General features: G+C 45.8%; 2 protein-coding genes across 3 annotated transcripts; both read left to right on the top strand.

Annotated features, from left to right (window-relative positions):
* The first annotated feature begins 1,534 nt into the window (after nt 1-1,534).
* Nucleotides 1,535-2,372, top strand: LOC119432750 (activator of basal transcription 1-like). Its single transcript, XM_037699907.2, has one exon. It carries the CDS (start codon nt 1,566-1,568, stop codon nt 2,343-2,345), a length of 780 nt encoding a protein of 259 aa, XP_037555835.1. The 5' UTR covers nt 1,535-1,565; the 3' UTR covers nt 2,346-2,372.
* Nucleotides 2,373-2,594: 222 nt separating this feature from the next.
* Nucleotides 2,595-18,109, top strand: LOC119434145 (uncharacterized). Of its 2 annotated transcripts, none has more exons than XM_037701467.2 (4): nt 2,595-2,871; nt 3,919-4,014; nt 10,802-10,921; nt 17,854-18,109. In XM_037701467.2, the coding sequence occupies exons 1-4, from the start codon at nt 2,706-2,708 to the stop codon at nt 18,021-18,023; spliced, it is 552 nt and encodes a 183-aa protein (XP_037557395.1). In that variant the 5' UTR covers nt 2,595-2,705; the 3' UTR covers nt 18,024-18,109. The 2 variants fall into 2 exon arrangements, with proteins under 2 accessions (XP_037557395.1, XP_049514465.1); XM_049658508.1 differs by lacking the exon at nt 2,595-2,871 and adding an exon at nt 2,933-3,076.
* Nucleotides 18,110-18,702: the final 593 nt, after the last annotated feature.

Below are 18,702 nucleotides of genomic sequence, written 5' to 3'. Positions count from 1 at the left end.
CATCAGAACCATTCTTTCGTGTAGGCATTGATCTTTTAGGCCCCTTTCCTACGTCTGTTTCGGGAAATAAGTGGATTGCTGTCGCAACAGACTGCGCCACCCGATACGCAATCACACGGGCTCTTCCGACAAGCTGTCAACCGATGTCGCCGATTTCCTGCTAGAAAACGTCATCCTTCACCACGGTGCCCCTCGACAGCTCCTTACCGACCGAGGCCGCTGCTTTCTTTCTAAAGTTGTTAATGACATTCTACACTCGTGCGCGACTAAACACAAACTTGCTACTGCTTACCATCCACAAACGAATGGTCTCACCGAGCGTCTCAACCGGACCCTTACTGACATGCTGTCCATGTATGTCTCCGCTGACCATCGCGACTGGGACGTTGCATTACCATTCGTTACCTTTGCCTATAATTCTTCTCGCCACGATACCGCAGGCTTCTCTCCATTCTTCCTCTTGTTCGGCCGCGACCCTACGCTCCCTTTCGACACCCTTCTGCCTGATAGCCTGCATTTCACATCAGAGTACGCCCGGGACGCCATACTCCAGGCACAAGAGGCACGCCATATTGCCCGACGTCGACTTGCGGACTCGCAGGAAAATCAGCGGCGCTTATATGACACCCGCCATCGTGACGCCCACTACACGCCGGGCGCCCTGGTTCTGCTTTGGTCTCCGTCGCGACGCGTTGGCCTCTCGGAGAAGTTGCTTTCACGCTACTCTGGCCCTTACCGCGTCTTGCGTCAAGTAACCGACGTCACCTACGAAATCGCCCCTCTTGACCCCACCGTGGCTCAGCCTCGTTCCGATGTAGTCCACGTGGCGCGTCTTAAGCCGTATCATTCGACCGCCTCCTAACCAGCACCGGGTCGGTGCTTCAGCCGCCGGGGGTCATGTTACAGAGCGACGAAGAAGACGTTTGGTCATGACTTGAAGAAGACGACGCTCTGGACTTCGCGAGCTATGATCTTGTCAGCCGCTGCCATACTTGTAAATACAGTGTAAATATATTTCTTGCTTCTTTTCCCCGTAACAATATCTAGAAATGCTATCGATAAAGGTATTTTCTGAGTTACTGAAATCTCTATGCACTGAGTCAGTACAAACACATTATTCTCTAAGCGTCTGCCTGGCCTGAACCCATTCTGTGGTTCCCCCAATACATCGCTTTTCTCCACCCACTTCGACAGTTCTAATTTTATGGCTTGCATTGCCATTCATCATATTTGATTCGATGTATCACCACATGGAAGGACTCTGGTATCACTGACGGGAGCGCCGCCATCGGTAGCGCACGCCCAAGAAGTTCAAGCGCAAACCATACTATCGCAGTCAGTGCTTCGCCCTTTCTTGATAAATGAAGTTCTCTTTTATTTATTTCTTGGCGATACTAGCGATAATAATTAAACAACATGGTTTCAGGAATGTAAATTTTGTGAGGTGGCAATCCTCGTGTAGGTGTAGCTTGCAGCGCCATCTATTGTAATGCTACTCTAGGCATGTGACTCAGTCTGGCTAGTCTATCGCTCTAGCGAGGCTGGGGTTGTCATAGTTTCCAAAGATGGCGGAAGGTGAATGTGACGCTGTTTGCGACGACGAACAACGCCACGAACCTGCATCGTCCAACGACGCGGGTTCTGATGTCCGCAGCTCTGCTGATGTCAAAGATGAGCCGCCGAAGCACAAAGTCAAGGCAATGAAGAAGAAGAAGAAAATTCCCGGCGTCGTCTACTTGAGTTACATACCGCCCAAGATGAACGTCAAGACCGTGCGGAGCATGCTGTCAAAGTACGGCGAACTGGGCCGTATATTCCTGCAGCCGGAAAAAGATCATGGGAAGGCACGAAACTTCGTCGAAGGTTGGGTCGAGTTCATGGACAAAAAAGTGGCCAAGCGCGTCGCTGCCACTTTGAACGGCGTCCAGGTTGGTGGAAAACGACGTGCCGAGTATTACTACAGCCTCTGGAGCATCAAGTACCTGCACCGGTTCCGGTGGACGCATCTGAACGAGCGGCTGGCATACGAGAAAGCTGTCAGGGACCAGCGGCTGCGCACCGAGATCGCGCAGGCCAAGCGCGAGTCCAACTTTTACATATCGGCCGTTCAGAAGAGCAAGCGCCTACGGCGGGAAGCCAGGGAAGGTGGTGAGGACGACGCAAGTTTACGGCAGTCGATAGATGTGAGACAGCGCGCTACCGACGAGGAGATCGTCGCGAAGAGGGCAAAAAAGAGTGCCGAAGGCATGTCAAAACCCGCCGCCGACCTGGGCCTGCTGAAAAACATTTTTGTGAGTGGTGTGGCAACGGGCTCGGACGATTCAGAGAACGAGCTTGAGACGTGACGCACATTAATAAACCTGTTGCGCGTATCAAGGGCTCTCTGTCGTAATTATCGTAGTTTCGCTGCTTAGTTTATTTTGCGTAAAAAAGGGAACGCGACGACCTGCCTAAGACGCGCGATTGCGTACGTTACCTCTAGAGTGTTCTCGCACGCTGGAGCTCGGGTGACTTTGGCTTGGGCCCGTGGTGGCTCGTAAGTCAGGCAAGGCACCGGCTGTAGTTGGATTGCTAGCCGAATTAGCATGTCTTATGGGCTTCCTGTTCCGGCGTTTACTTTGCCCTTGCTCGGTCTGCTCCTGGGACGTTTTTCGCGATCGGAATCAGATTGGCGTAGCTGTAATTTCCAGAGGAGAGGCTGAAAAATGGTGTTCATACCACCTGACGAGTCTCCGATTTTGTTTATATATGAGATAGTGAAGCGGGAGCGTGAGAAAAGGGGCTGGGGACCGCTGAGCTACTACCGGTCACCCGCGGATGACGAGGGAATCGAAAAAATGACCTTACTTTCACTCTATTCATTGAAGTTCGGTAAGTAACTTCTAATTCAATAGTCGGTTAGAACATTGGACGCACAGTGCAGTCAGGCAGTCTCTGAAGTTTCGCAACAGCATCCAAAGGTGCAGGCCTTGGTGCCTTATGACATGACTCCTGATGAACGTGAGCTACACTGCAAGGCAAAATGCACAGCGAAACTTCAGATTTGCACTTTTTGGTGCGAACTTTACGAAGAGAGGTGAATGATCTTCTAAAGTCTTCTTTTGCGGGCCTAGTCGCCTTCGTCTTCACTTTTTCGTGGCTTACTCTTGAAGCGCAGAACTCGCTTACGCTTTCCTAACGAATGTGAAACGAGCGTTTTATAACACGAATTATAGATATAAGAGGCGCCACTGATGAAAAATTGTGCTCACTCGTTTTGTTGTTGCGTTGTGACGGACTTTCATGGACACATTGTGTCTTAAAATTTAATCTACGTTCACGCAGTACAGTTTTGGTAAATTTAGTCACAGATGTAGTGCCAACTGTCGTGCTATTTCGCCTAATCGCCTTCACATCCGTATATGTATCAAGAAGAAGCATTTGCATGTGATGCAGTCGTCCACACGTCTGTCTATAACTTTGAATTGGCGCGCTGTTATGCAAAGATCTCTGTGCATTGCCGGTCGTTTTGAGAGGCAATGGTTGCGAACAGGGGAAGGCACAAGAACGCACAGGCCACACAGTATTCAGCCCGGCTCCTGAACTTCGGAGCTATTCTGACTCTTACTTTGTATGCTGGGCAGTGCTCGAGCACTCTACACAGAAGTGTGGACGTTTGTACTTGCCTTTGACCTTATCAGAAAGTGCACATTGAGTGTGTGTGGCATAATTTAATTAGTTATCTCAGCTACAAACATTATGTGTCCTGTGAATGTGCTCATACGTAAGAGAGACTTTGAAAGCCAGCAGTGACTCATTACATCACAAACTGCAGTTGAAATTCATGCATGACCTAGCATGCGAAGTATAGCCTATTAATTCCCCGGCAAGCGACGAGAGATATGTGCGACAGTAACAAACTGTTCTGTTTGCTTCCAGGTACAATAGCAGGTTTGGCTGAGGGAATTTTGCTTACCGAAGCATCAAGTTTCAAGCACTTTGCGGGACGTATAGGTTTCTGGACAGTGCCAATGGGTGAGTTTTTCCAGGCTTGCCCACACATTCTATAGCCGTTATAGCAGTAAGTTTGGTGCAAGCAGGGTTTGGGCTACCTTGAGCCAGGAAGGCTGCTGCTTGTAGTTTCTCTTAGATGCAAACATCTTGGCTCATAAACTTCCGTCCTAGTCATTACCATAATTACTATATTCATGGGCCATGGATGGTGAAGAGGCAACAATGCTGCTAAACGGAGTGAATAAAGGATCTATGCGCTGTCTCACCAACTCATTGTAAAGTTGCCTCCTGACCGCTTTTCCTTGAGCACAACTGGTTTCTCCTTCACGATGCCGGCTGCCAGTTTGACTCCTAAACCAGCGCCATTTGTCGGTCATGCGGCTCTCCCAATATCTGCACGTTATAAGCTGAGTTGCAAGCACTCTGTCAGGCGTTTATACGTGGCAGATACTTGATTTGGATGCATACGAATTCATTCCTAATTCCTTAAACTTCCCTTCAATTTCCCAAATCATCGTGCCTTTTGGTGTCATTTAGACTTGCAAGTATTGTTGTGCTGTTCGTAAGCCATTCATGTGCCTTATGAATAAATAAATTATTTGCAATAACAGCACGAAGATTCTAAATGTGTACCAAATTCTACATAGTCTTTCAATAAATTTCATTCAAGCAAAGGTTATTCTCTGTGTATCACCACTTCATTTTGTCCTCATTTAACGTATAAAGTATGTTTTCCCTTGCTTGCAACCTAGTAAGAATAGAACAATAGACTTAAAGCTTTTTTGTAGAACTGGTGTCCATCTCATCATCTCCATTTCTTTTCACTTCATCCTCCTTTTCACCCATCCCCAGGTTCCTGCGCTTCATCTTCTATCCACTTCACTCTTCCAGATTTCTTTTGCTAACCCCTCCTGGGGTAGTACTTGAAAACATTTCCAATGGAAGCACATTCAACCGAGCCACATCCACCTGTATACCAAACAGCCTTGAATATTCCTTTCTGAGTGGCCGTCTTTGTCACAGAGTAAGGATGATAACATTTGGCACTGGGATCTCTTAACCCTTTCCTCACTGAAACGAGGTCGGTGAACTGTAATGTCTGGGATGTCTGAGTGATGTCTCTTGTCAAAATTATTTTTCATTCGTTTACGGGTACCTCTCCTCTGGGATTTTTGTTCCCTCTCCTCGACGATCTTGAGGTTTTCTAAGAGCCCCAACTCACCATCCACCTGCAGAATAGGGGTTTCTCCTGAAGAAGTGAACTGTGGGCTGCGTCCCAAGCCACTGGTGTAGGAGCGATTGTGGTGTTTTACAGCTGCTTCTATCTTCAAAAGAGCATTTCCATCCACCAGGGAAACTATCGCACATCCTGATGTACTGTTTCACATCTCGTACAGCATGCTCTGCAAGCCCATTCGCTGCTGGATGGTATGGCGCACAGAACCTGATGATAAATTGTGGGCTCGGGCCCATCTTGCTAGTTTTCCACTCTTGAATGCTGGACTGTTGTCGCATACGATCATCCTGGTAGTCTTAAACATATCCCTTTCGAGGAGAGCAATGGCGTTATTTGCATCTTCTTTTCCTGCCTGTGCCACGACCATCTTGGTGCATTCATCTATAGCCAGAAGAAAAGCTTGCGTTTCTCTCACTCCTTCTCGTTTCTTATTCAGTTCGGCAAAATCCAGGTCTATAACTTAAAAAGGCACGTTCGAGTGACAAGGTATTATCATGGCGTCTGTAGGCTGCTTATATTTCACTTTGTTGACTTGACAAATATGGCATGAACGAACGTGCCAATTCACTTCCTTAATGTGATGCAACGTAAATCTCTTAACTAGCTTGTTGTAAGTGCGCCAAAATCCATCGTGTCCTCCAGATTCTGGGCTATCGTGGTACAAATAAAGCACCCTGGGAACCAGGCGTTGGCAGGACTTGATACTGACCTTCAATAAAAATCAGGTGTTCAGTACCTTCCCACAATTTTACTTCATTGATTTCCTCTGATTGTTCTTTGTTGGATTGTATCATCAGTCTAGACAAAGCATCTGCATCAGTCAAAAGAGGTCCAGGTTGGTGGGAGATGTTGAATTCAAACTGCTGCAAGTAGTTCACCCATCTGGCGATACGTCTTTAGGTTGAGTCATATTCAAGAGATGAGTGAGGGCCTGGTGATCGGTGAACAAAGCGCCTTCTAGGTACGTACCGAAGTATTGAATTGATTTAAGAACTGCAAGTAGCTTCCTTTTCAGTAGTGGTGTAGTTAACTTCAGACTGCTTGAGGGTGTAGCTGTAGTAACCTACTACGTGTCACTTTTCTCTTCCGGATGTTTCTGGACATTTCTGATACAAGACTGCACCTGTCCCACAGTGTAAGGCATCGGTATTTAGTTCAAAGAGTAATGTAAAAGTTGGTATGCGTAGAATAGGGTCAGCAGAGATTTTGTGCACCAGCTCGTGGTAGACTCTCACATTCGTCATTCCACTCAAATGGAACTTCTTTCTGCGTTAGGCACATGAGGCATCTAGTTTTGACGGCAGTCTTTCATGAAAGGTCTGAAATGTCCTGCTAATCGCAAAAACACGCAATGAGTGGATGGCATATGTTTTTACCAGTTGGGAGATCCTCTCGACGAACTCTTGTTTCTTGCTTTTGGTAGTTCCATCAAAGACTCTTCCAAGAAGGACAACTTTTCTTTGAAAGAATGCGCTTCTCTTAAAATTAACCTTGAGGTGTGCCAAGCTCAAGGCATTCAATACCTGAGGCAGCTGTTCCTGATGCTCAGCCTCTCTTTTGGAGAAGACGATAATGTCCTATGTACACATTACAAAATACACCTAGGAAAGGCTTCAGGACGTCGTTCATGATGATCTGGAACCATGCTGGCGAGTTCTTCCAGCCGAAAGGAGACCGGTTTTACTAGTACAGATCGAAGGGTGTGATGAAAGCAGTGTACATTTTTGTTTCTTCGGTTAGCGGGATCTGCCAGAAACCTTTGCACAAGTCAATACGTGAAAAATGTCGGCAACCACCTGTCTCATCTATAATCGTTTCTATCTTCAGCATGGGAAATGGTATAAGTTCGGTCAGGCGATTGAGAGCCCTGTAGTCTGTGCACAGTCTGAAAGTCCCATCTTCTTTCGGCGCAATTGTTATGGGAGAGGCGAAGGGTGACACCGAAGGTCAGATTATATTGGCGTCTAGCATCTCCTGCAATTTCTTCAACCATATCTTTCACTCTCTTGACATGTTGTAAGGTGATTTGCGGATGAAGGTCTTGTCAGTTAGTTTGAAAGGGACCTTGGGTGACCTCATCGCTTGTGGATAGCTTCCTATGCATACAAGTTCAGGGTAGGTCGTTGGAATATCCTTCACGCACTTGACAACTCGTAGGTTATCTTGTCAACCCTGCTGTGTCTTGTCCCTTGTTAGTCCGACTAAAACTGCATCGTCCCAGTATATGTTGATTTTCAGTTTCTTGATATCTGGTCTGAATAGCAGAAAGCCACATGTCGCTCCCTCTAGCACCAATACTTTACTCTCTACTTTATGGCCTTGGAACTCAATGTTTACTGAGGCCCACTTATTATTCAATGTAACTTTTCCATCGTAACCTTGTACCCGTAGCAATCTTCCACTGTGCAGGTGACTTGCATCCACCAGCTTGGCATTTATTATAGACACACAAGTGCCACTGTCCACCAAAGCCCTCATATGTCTGTTTCCCACTTTGATGGGAATGTGAAGTAGGCTAGAGCAAGTTGGATAAACCGTCTCAGTTGTGATCATCGGGTCGGACTGATCACCCTTGTTTATTTATTTATTTATTTTCGGAAACTTTTGAGCGTCGTTGTCGACATTGTTAACCTGACCTGTGGGAGCGTGCCAACCAAATTTCTCTGTGCTGCTTGCAAGGTGGCTCGGTTCTTGCGCATCAGTCCGTCTGAAGCGAGTGCTTGGGTTAGTAGTAGATGGTATGTGCTGAAGGCACTCCAGGAGCTCGTCTACAGTTTTAAGTGATCGTACTTGCATTTGCTTCAGCACTTCAGAATGCACTCCGTGAATTATTATGGCTATTACGGCAGAAGATGGAAGTACGGGCTCAGCCAGCTTTAAAAGGTGGCGTTTCTCAAGGAAATACTCGACGAGAGAGCCCTACTTGAATTTGAAATTAAGCGCGGAGTCCCATCTCTGTACCGGGTTGCTTCGGAATGTCGTCAAGAATGTTTCCTTCCATTGGCTATAAGAGTTGTCAGCTTCTTCAATAATGTGCAGCTCGCACCACTTGCGTGTAGCACCTCTCAAGTAACTACGCATGTTAATCTTGTCCTCATCAGAGTGCCACTTGTTCCTCCCAGTGCCATATTCATAGAATTCAAGCCAACTTTCTGGGCTTGAAGACATGCTGTCAAACGCATCGGGTTCTACAAATTTAGTCACCGGCTTCTCGGCGTTCAGCGAGTTAATAAGCAATGTCGCCAGTTGGTTCTGTTGCACAATCTGTTCGTGCTATATCTGAAGAGCTTTCAAAACGAGGCTCACCTCCTCCGTTGTAGACTGTGATCCAGAGTCCTTTTGTCACTTCGGTTGAAGAACTAGCTCGTTGAAGGTCGCTATACGCTAGTTCACTTTCTCAGCACCCTTCAGACGTAGTTCAGCTGTGTCCATGGAAGCCTTCTCCAAAACCAGGTTCACGAGTTCTGCCGAGTTAAGTTCACAAGGTAGTTCCACTGCTGGTTCCGCTTGTGCTTGGAATCTCGAAAAGATGATCTCTGTGGAGGTCTCCTCAAGGAAAAATGTCACCCACATGATGGAGTTAATTGTTGGCTGTGCCAAAATAATGTAGCGTTCCTGGTTAAAAGGACACAATAGACTTAAAGCTTTACTGTGGAACTGGCGTCCATCATATCTCCATTTAATTTGACTGCATCCTCCTTTTCTCCCATCCCCAGGTTCCTGCGCTTCTTCATCTTCTATCTGAAGGCTCATACCGCTTCATGTGTCACGTCGTGAAGAATGTTGCTGCACCTGACACTGTTGTCCAATGACTATTGCTCTTGAAGTAGTGGAAACTTGAAAGAATGTGCCATTTCAGAGTAGACACACGAGACTCGCACGCTTCAAGAGAAAAAAAAAATGCAGAAAAGGTAGTCACCTCAGGTGACCACCATGCCGAAAAGAGCTAAAGGGACACTAAAGGGCAACATAAAGTCAGTCTAAACTGCTTGTGTAATTCTTTGAAAGGTTTATTTTCATTTGTTTGAGTTAAGAAAATATATTATTGGGGAAAATGAAAGAGTTCAGTGCGATATTACAGACTTCAATGTACTTTTGTGTATTTCGGCTGTTTTGGAACAAGAGAAGGTCTCAAAACATGCCAGGTAAAATGTTTGGTTCGTGTTTGCTCCATGTCATACCTGGCAAGCAACCCTGTAGCTTCTAGCGTGGTCATAGAACTCTTAATCTGCACGTTTCCAAGTGCGTGGCTTTTCATCTGCAACGCTTTCTGTGGAATAACTACTTGACATACAGTTGATCCCAGGATGTATCGAATCTGAAGGGGATCACAAAAAAGTTCGACATATAGATATTTCGATATATAAAATAAAAATTGTATAAAAAGTTCTCAAGGGGATTTTTTTTATACAAAATAATTCGTTATAAGTGGGTTCGATATATCCGCACTATGTTTTAGTCTCGAGTCGTGTGCTTTGGCCACCCGAACATGTCGCCCCGCTTGCTCTGGGTTAAATAACTTCTGATCTACGATGCCTTTCTTGTAATAATTGTTTGAAATTTTGCGACATTAAAGTACAAGGCTTGATGTTACCTTGAAAAACATGGTGCATACCTATAACTTTCTTTCATATGTGTCACACTGTTTGTTGTTTGTGAATGTAATCCACTTCGTAGCATTGCCTGCTACGTGGGAAAAGTAGTCTAGAATTAATTGGTTGTCCTTATGGATAAGCAATTCACTGGACCAGTGTCTATGCTGTCAAAATTTATGCAGCCATGGTAAGCTGATGGGAAAAGTGGAAGTTGCCGCCCCTATTTCATCTTTGGATTTTTTTCGGGTTTACCAATATTTGGGGTTGTCTTTCCTGGCTTTATTCTGGCTCTTGCAGTAAGAGTGGCTGTTTTGCTATTGCAGAAGTGTAATTCACTAGTATGTTTTAATGCAATTTTCCTTTTAGTGTCCTGTGTAAGCTAATTCAAAGCAGCCTGCTTGACCAAGATAAAGTCAGCTTGTGGCTTTTGTTTCGATTGTGAATAAGTTTTGATTGTGAATAGATAAGAAAGCCAATTATGAAATAATTAATTGCTGTAGTAATATTTAACAGAAAGAACATTAAGTTTAAATAGTAATACATTTTTTGAACATTTTGGTGTAAAATTATGTTTCCGTTTCGGGGGGCTAACTTGGTGTAATGTTGGCCTCGAGTTGCCTGACCTGGCATCACCGACATTGCCATATTGTCACGACACAGAAAAAAATGTTTGCTGACATAGTGCAGTAACACTTCCAAGTATGATAATGTTGCTCATAAAAAAATAAAAAGAAGTGCTGTGCACGTTTCTTTCGACTGGCTGGAAACAGTGAAGCATCCTTTGCAAGGCACTTTTATTGGTTTCCTATGTAGCTTCACGTTAACATGTGTACTTGAGCTTTCTCTTGGATATAGTATATCTGTACATATTTTTGTCTTTTATTTCAAACAGAGCCATTTTGTTGAAGTTTGTATTTCTCAAGTGTCCCTGTTGTTTGACCTAAAAATTTTTGTTAACCAATACTTTCTCTCTCAGTGGTGTCCTGCGGTTCTTTCGTGATCACAAATCATGCCCTGGCAAAGATCACTGGCAAGGACACATGGTACAACCACATGGTTGGTGGCGTCGCCGCTGCCTCTGTGTGGGGAGCAATGTGTAAGTCTCGTCTCTCACCTTGCATTCCTGAGTCGTTAATTTGGAAGCTGTGCCACAGAATATCCCCTTCAGGTGCTGTGTGCACAATAGGGCACTCCAGGATAGAGCATCAAAAACAATATTACTGACTCTTAAAGTATGTCGCATACATCTTGAAAAACTTCTGATTGGACGTGTGCCGCAAGTTTCAATAATAAGTGCTAAGCGTTCTTGTAACATGAGCTGGAAGACGAGACAGCTGTGTGTTTGCTCTAAATGTTAGTATGTCATGATGTAACCAGTTCACTTTTTTCGTGGTTTTTCAACCTGCCGCAGTGGCCTAGCAGCTATCATGTTGTGCTTCTAAGCACGAGGTTGCAGGATCAGATCCCGGCCGCAGCGGCTGCATTTCGATGTGGGCGAAATGCAAAAACGCCCATGTCCCATGCATTGGCAGCGCTTTGAAGATCCCCTGGTGGTCAAAATTAAACCTGAGTTCCCCTACGGCATGCCTCATAATCAAATTTTGGTTTTGGCACATAAAACCCCATAATTCAATTCATGGTTTTTCGCAAAGTGTTACATCGAGCATATTTTGCAAGTGGCTGGATAGGGGCACTCCAAGTATGATAGACATGCAATCGTTGTTGCTCTGTTTGAAGTTTCTGCCGAGAATTCTCGCGTGGAGTCCGCATTCTGTGAACTTGACAAACCTCACTGAAGAAGGAAGAATTGCTAATTCATTCTTCAGCTATTCGTTTTTCGTGACTACGGAAATCTAAGCAATGTACTGAAACTAAATTTCCAGTGGACAGAATTGGTGCCTAAACGGGATATGTTAACCCTTTCAATCACAGCTTAATCATTTGTTCTTGCAGTGGTCTAGTGGTAGCAAGAAACGTTTGACACTGCTCTGCGGGTAAATTGAACCCCCTGCATACTCAGTATAACTCCGTTTCAGTTTGGCGCCCTCAATAGTATTGCTAAATACAACCGCTTTGGTGAAGACACTGCCATATTTGACTGGATGTTTGAGGGTCAGCTTTCCCTTAAGGTGCGGATATAGTCCAATGTAGCGTAAGTGCGTGCGCCCACACATGCTACGTCACGTCACGTTGGCGAGAACAGCAGTGTCTACAGCTAACGTAACCAAAAGAAAAAAAGAACACCCGAAGTTGTGGACATCGAATTGCGTAATATCTTGTATCTTGTATGAAGTTGAGTATCATGTTGAAAAAGTGCTGGTTTCAGTGCACTCAACTTCATACAAGATATTACACAATTTAATGTCCACAACTCTGGGTGTTCCATTTTCATTTGATGCACCTTGCACAAACTCCATGTCATAAGACAAACAGACTGTGCTCGTACACGCTAATAACAAAAATGACTATAGTCGGGGACCAAAACGAGAGAGGGTCACAGGAAGATGGAGGCTTGACATGATTATCTGTCATAGAACAAGGAATGTTGCTGATGCCAACATTTTGACGAGGGGCCCTGACGGAGACAAGTCCCCTTGTCGAAATGTTGGCTTCAGCGACATTCCTTGTCCTGCGACAGTTCGCACTATTGTTGTTGACAACTTACAAATGCAGCTGCAGATGTACTGCTTTCTGACAGAATTTGTAGTGATGTGCCAGCCAAACATGTTCTCTCACCTTTGTGACATCACGGTGGAAGCTAACTTCTTTCAATATCAGCATCTATTACGAGCTATGTTTTCTAATACAAAGGTGCAGAAGCAGGTGTAATGCTTGAAACATTAAGTGCACGCAAAGTGCTCTTGTGCCAAGCTACGTGTGCGCCTAAATGAACCAGCTGGTCAAAGTTAATACTCGCTCCTTCATTACGTCTTTCACAGCACCTGGGACACAAGTGTCTCCCCGCCACTTCCCCATAACAATCAGTCACCTAATTAGGCTGTTTCATACTTAGCAGGCAACACTGTGGAAGCTACACAAGTACAGTATTGACCACTTATAACGTAACCGCTTATAATGCAGGACCGGATATAATTTGGTATTTTCAGACTCCCGTTAATTTCCCCATAGCACTCTATGTACTATATGCGCAACGCTTATTGTGCAGTTGTGGGAGACGAAATACCGGTTATAATGCGGCTGCCTGGAAGTTTGGCAGTCAACTGAAACGGCGAACGCTTCTCTAAAGTCGCAGTATACTCCGACGTAACGCGCGCGCGTCGAGCTCCGCGACGTCACGGTGGTGAACAACCGGCGTCTGTACTCCAACGACACGAAGCAACCGGTGTGTCTGGCGCCGTTGTTATGTTGTTGGCGCGTAAATATCTCTGTTCCTATATTTCACCGCCGCCGCGACTCTCTGTGCATTATCAAGCATGGTGTCACGCGTGCACAAGCAAATGTGAACACATCTCACTCGATGACCGTGGAAATTCGCTGTCAAAACGTTGGAGGGAAGAAGCACGGCAGCAGCAGCGAGAAAATTGACCTTCGTGCTGCATCTTGCATTAACGTGAACTGAGCCGCGAAAACACAGTGCATGGCGGACTGTGCCTCCATCACAGTTGGCTTTCAAGATACAGCACTCTACTCCGGGCGGCCGGTGGGCGCACTCGGCCGCCTGGAGTAAAGCCCCCCCACCCCCCGCAGCTTTGCGTGCGCGAGATTGAACCGCGATCATTGGCTCACCCTCGCACGCGTTCACTCGCACATGCAGCATACTGCGCGCGGTGACGATTTTATCGCCCTCGGACTTTATACGGAATCTCGTGGCAATAGCGACGGCGACGGCAGAAATGCGCCTAGAGTGTCCATATAATTGCTGTCGCAATAAAATCGTTGTTTTGGTTATAGTGTGGTACCGCTTATAGTGCAGATATTCGCGACTCCGGCGACTTACGTTATAAGCGGTCTACACTGTAGTGCAGTCGTCTCACTCCATACATTTGTTAGTGCAGTTTTTGATCTGCGACGCTTTCTACAAAATAACTACTTCATATATTACAACTTGTGGCAGTCATAAGTTGCGCCTCTTGCTCCATTAATCCCACTGTAAGGAATTAACAACTTATAGCTGTATGTCACAGTTTAAGCGCACTTAGCGTGGCAGGTCCTGAAAGCTGCTTAATGTGAACAGACATAGAAAGCAAAGACAAAGCATGCACTCTCTTCTGCACACCCAGGGACATTTAATCGATCTTCGAAATGTAGCACTTCAACAAAACTAAAAACAAGATGAATTCAGATTTATGATAGTCAGGAAGTCAGTCTCTAGGGGTTGAAGAAATCATTGAGGATTACTCATCACCCAGGGTTTAGTGCCAGTTTCCAGGACGGTCCAGGCATGGCTTCCTACTAAAATTATCAGAGGGAGCTCCACTGCTGCAATTGATCAGCCACCATGGGAATGATAGTTAGTACATGTGTTTCTCTGATCATTGCGCTTGTGGCTTGAGACATTCCCGTGGCTTCATTTATACTACAATTTATCTGCCTTCACTGACCTAAATTTCTTAGCAATCACATTTTCCTAGACGCAGAAGACAATAAGACTGTGTGCACACACATAATGATTGTGAATTATTGGATGTATAACGAAATATTTTGATGGAAATGATAGCTTGCAAAGTCCTAAAGCCATCTGAAGCCAGAAGGACGAAGTTTAGGCAAATCCATGTACGGCCCATCATGTGACCCATGCTGGCAAACCACCATGCTTGCAGCTTCCATAGACCCAAGCGCCAGAGTTCGCTCTAGTGATTTTTGTAGGAAACTGTGACTTCAAGAACGGACTGACACGAGCATCAAGTGCCCTCTGTGAATGTCAGCAACTGGAGTGGTGTACCAGCGTGACAGTCTGGTGGGCTGCTTGTGGCTCGAGTTGAAACCATAGGAACACAGGAAGGGGAGCCGAGAGGTTGTGTATTGGGTGCCCGACTGGACGCCACAAAGACTTGCACCAGCTCTGGACGTAGAGCCGCAGCCCTCGGGAGCACCAGGCACAGGCAGGAGCCTGCACCCTTAACTCTTTTAACGCTGAAATTACTAAAGGCACGGCAGAAAAAACATTGTTGCAGGAGATTTCAAGTTCATTTAGCCCTTGTCATCGATTGCCACCGATATTTTCTGTGAGGACTGAATTTTCGATGAGCTTTTGGGGGGTATGTCGTGAATTTGCGACGTTCGGCACTTAAGCCAAAAAATGTTGCACACACATCGCAAGAAAAATAAATAAGTGTCAGAATGTTCCTGGCTTAACTTGCGCAGAACTGTTTATTTTGCACTTAATAGGACCACATATTTGAAGAATGGCCGACATGACTTTTTCTGGCAACCTATGGCCGTTGAAAATACTGAAAACAGTGGACACATTTATTTGGACATGTGCACTTTGTGTACGTAAAAAAGTGTCTGTTCCTTACACCTTGGTCGCTTGCATGGTTGGTGTGTGCTGTTGACACCTGGCCAGTGTCCGGTGCTGTCAGTGCTAACGCAGGGCTACAGGCAGGTGGTGCGTAGCCAGCGGGAAAGAGGGGCAGTACGTGCCCTCCTCCTCCCTCCCCCCTTCCCTCCATACCTGCCAAATTTATGTGTACCAGGGATGCCTGGCACAAAATGACGAGTGACATCTGCCTGCCCCGCCCCCTACCCCGATCAAGTGTGTGCCCCTCACTCCCAAAAGCAATTCTTGGCTTTGAATTGAGTTATTGAGTTTAACGTGCCAAAACCACGATATGATTATGATGCATGCCGTAGTGGGGGGCTCCGGGTTCATTTTGACCACCTGGGGTTGTTTAACATGCACCCAATGCACGGTAAATGGGTGTTCTTGCATTTCAACCCCATTGAAGTGTGGCTGCTGCGGCCCGATTTCGATCCCGCAACCTCGGGCTTAGCAGTGCAACGCCAAAGCCGTCACAGCTGGTAATTCCTGGCTACAGGCACCTATTTCGCACAACTTCTTTTCCTCTTAGGCAGATGTTGCTTATGTCCCCTGGTAGGTAGCTTCTACCATAAAAGGATCTAACGTTCATTGAGTGCCGCAAGTGCCAAATGTCATTAATTCGCGACATACCATACCAAAGCAGTAATGCTGATATTAACTGCACTCTCAAGATCATACAAACGCCGTAATCTCTGGGATGTAAACAATACGAAGAAAATTTTGTAGGCATGAAGTGACTTTCTTCATGTTCACAAAACCTGCCGAATATAGTTGACTTTGCACGTGTGAGCAAGTATTAGATTGCGACTGCTTTTGCTTTTAGGATGACACCACATCTCAGTGCTCGAAAACATTGTTTGTCGCAAATGCATGAAAACCGGCACTTAAGCCAGAAAACATACTCCCTGGGCATACCCTGGGCATAGGCTGCACTTATTCAGTATGTCACGAATTTGCGATAAACCGGCATTAAAAAGTTAGTCTGATAGGCCGCTTTTTCAGCTGCTGTTTCCTTGCTTGCATAGGCTTCTTCACCACAGTGGTGGCGCCTCCTCCTTCCAGATGCACAGTCTGTTTCACACTTAGGGGAAAACTCGGAGCGGCTTGCAAGGCGCTCCGAGTTTTCCCCAAGTGTGAAACAGACTGCACATCACGCAACCACACAGACGCGCCGTGGTAGCCTAGTGGCTATGGAATTGTGTTGCCGAGCTCAAGATCGTGGGTTCAATCCAATCCACAGTGGCTGGATTCCGATGGGGGTGGAATGCAAAAACACCTGTGCATCATGCAACCGCTGCCTGTTAAAAAACCCAAGCGGTCAAAATTAATCCAAAGTCCTCCAACTACGGTGCGCCTCATAATCAGATTGGGGTTTTGGCACGTAACACACCTTAATTTAAGTTTTTGGGACTCTCAGTGTTTCTTTTTTATATGGTGATTGTAATTACGTATAGAGACACTCGAGACGTGTTCACGTTGTCACTGTTAGCATAAGAAAGTTTTCAGAGGTTCGAAGTGCACTTTGCTGCAAAAACAATGCAATGATGTGGACGCACCATGAACGCTACATTAAAACGCCTTGGTGGCGGAGCTAGGACATTCGCTTTCCATGCCAGCAGCGAAACATTTTCTATTGTTTCGACATCTGAAACAAAGAAGGGTATAAGCACACCTGCGTTCCTGCTGAGCTGCTGCGTGTATGCACTGGTTTCAGTGAAACGGGCAGTAAACGTCCAGCTAACGTCATCTAATACTTCACTAAACGCTGACTAACGGCGACGTTTTCTCGTCGGTCTCATCTCGTGCACCATCGAGGTGTGATGCCTGCCGGTTCTCTTCATCACGCCAGCGTTGTGAGGCGCCTTGTCGCCAGGACGATGTTCCTTCTGGCGAGCAGGAGCTGCCTTGCATCCTGCGTTGTGCCAACACATGGCACCCGTGTATTGTTAAAACACAGTTGTAACAAGTGCAGATGTAAACTTTGCTAGGCACTGTCAATGTAGCTGCCAAGTTTTTTTCCTTGTAACTATTGCTATGTAGTTGCTACGACCATAGTACTCTGGTCTTTGTTGTCAGTGCCTTTCTCATACGTAGTTCGTGACAGCAGCATGCACGCACCTCATGACAACGTAAGGCTGCATCAAATTGCGTATAATTTGTCTGTCTTTGTGCTTCTAGTAGATGACAAAATATGTTTTCGTTGTGAGTGCAAGCAGGGCACTGCAGCTGCTTGTAACAGAAATGTGTCACTCAGCTTGCTCAGTGGTAAATAGGTTCACATCTGCAACCCTTTCCACATAATGAGCACATCATATTTTGCAGCCTAAAAGTATGAGACTCAATGTAACGTCGAATTACAAGACGCACACTTATATCTTTCACATGTGATGCACTATTTTTTGGTTGCGGATTTGAGTAGTGAGAGGTCTTTGTAGCCTTCACGGCATTCCCAGCTATTGATGAAATGGAGTAGGTAGAAAGGCTTCTTCGGTGATCTGTCTTTTTTCTTTTTTCTTTGTTTGCAGTCAACAGCTACAAGGTGGGCTTTCCTCTCGCTCTCGGCTTCGCCGCATGGTTCGGCCTTAAGAAGTGGTCAGTGGACAACGGCGTGAATCTGCTTGGAAGCCAGCCAAAGTTCGCGGAGTTCATGTACCTTGCGCAGAAGTTCGACCTCTCCATCATGAAAGCGCCATAGGTGGTCGGACTGCCATGCCGCTGCCTTTGTTTTCTTGTGCACAGGACCCTGTGCCCTGTTGTAGAATAAAGCCTATGTGAATAACACGTTCTTGAGTAAACTTCATTGTCTCGGAAAGCACTTTTGAAAAAAGCATTAAAGGGGCACTAAAGAGAAATGCTAAATTAGTTTGTATTGAGAAAGTGCTATTTCAAAACTATACTTTCTTCAATTTTGTTGTAATAGGCTGATTACTAGAAGTGAAAATGAAGGTTAAATTTCTGTTTCTTGAATTTCACGCCAAAACCCCAGTCCCAGTGCTTCAATGTAACGTCACTTTTTTTTTTTTTTTTTCGTTTTTCATGTTTGGGCCTCTGGGGCGCGATCTTGTACGCGTTCCGTTCCATCGAGCCGCACCCGATTGGTCACTTTGAACCGTGATGATCAAATTGACCAATCGTGTGCGGCTCGATGGAATGGACCGCCTCCGTTCCATTTTGGAACCCGTACAAGATCGCGCCGCTGTTTTCCCAGGAATGCTCTTTAGCCTCGCTAAATTCATCTTCTGGCTCTTTAAGAATACAATGTAGTCCATCTTAATTGACAAAACGTAACCAGGCATAAACAGAAGTCGAAATCCATGACCTCATGGTAAGCTGGTGTGGGAACATCAGGTTGGCATTGCCAGTCGTTCGTTCTT

The sequence above is a fragment of the Dermacentor silvarum genome, chromosome 11 (genome assembly GCF_013339745.2).
Source record: "Dermacentor silvarum isolate Dsil-2018 chromosome 11, BIME_Dsil_1.4, whole genome shotgun sequence".
NCBI lineage: Eukaryota > Metazoa > Arthropoda > Arachnida > Ixodida > Ixodidae > Dermacentor > Dermacentor silvarum.
Note: the sequence above shows the minus strand (reverse complement) of the source record. Positions and strands in the feature narration are given on the sequence as shown.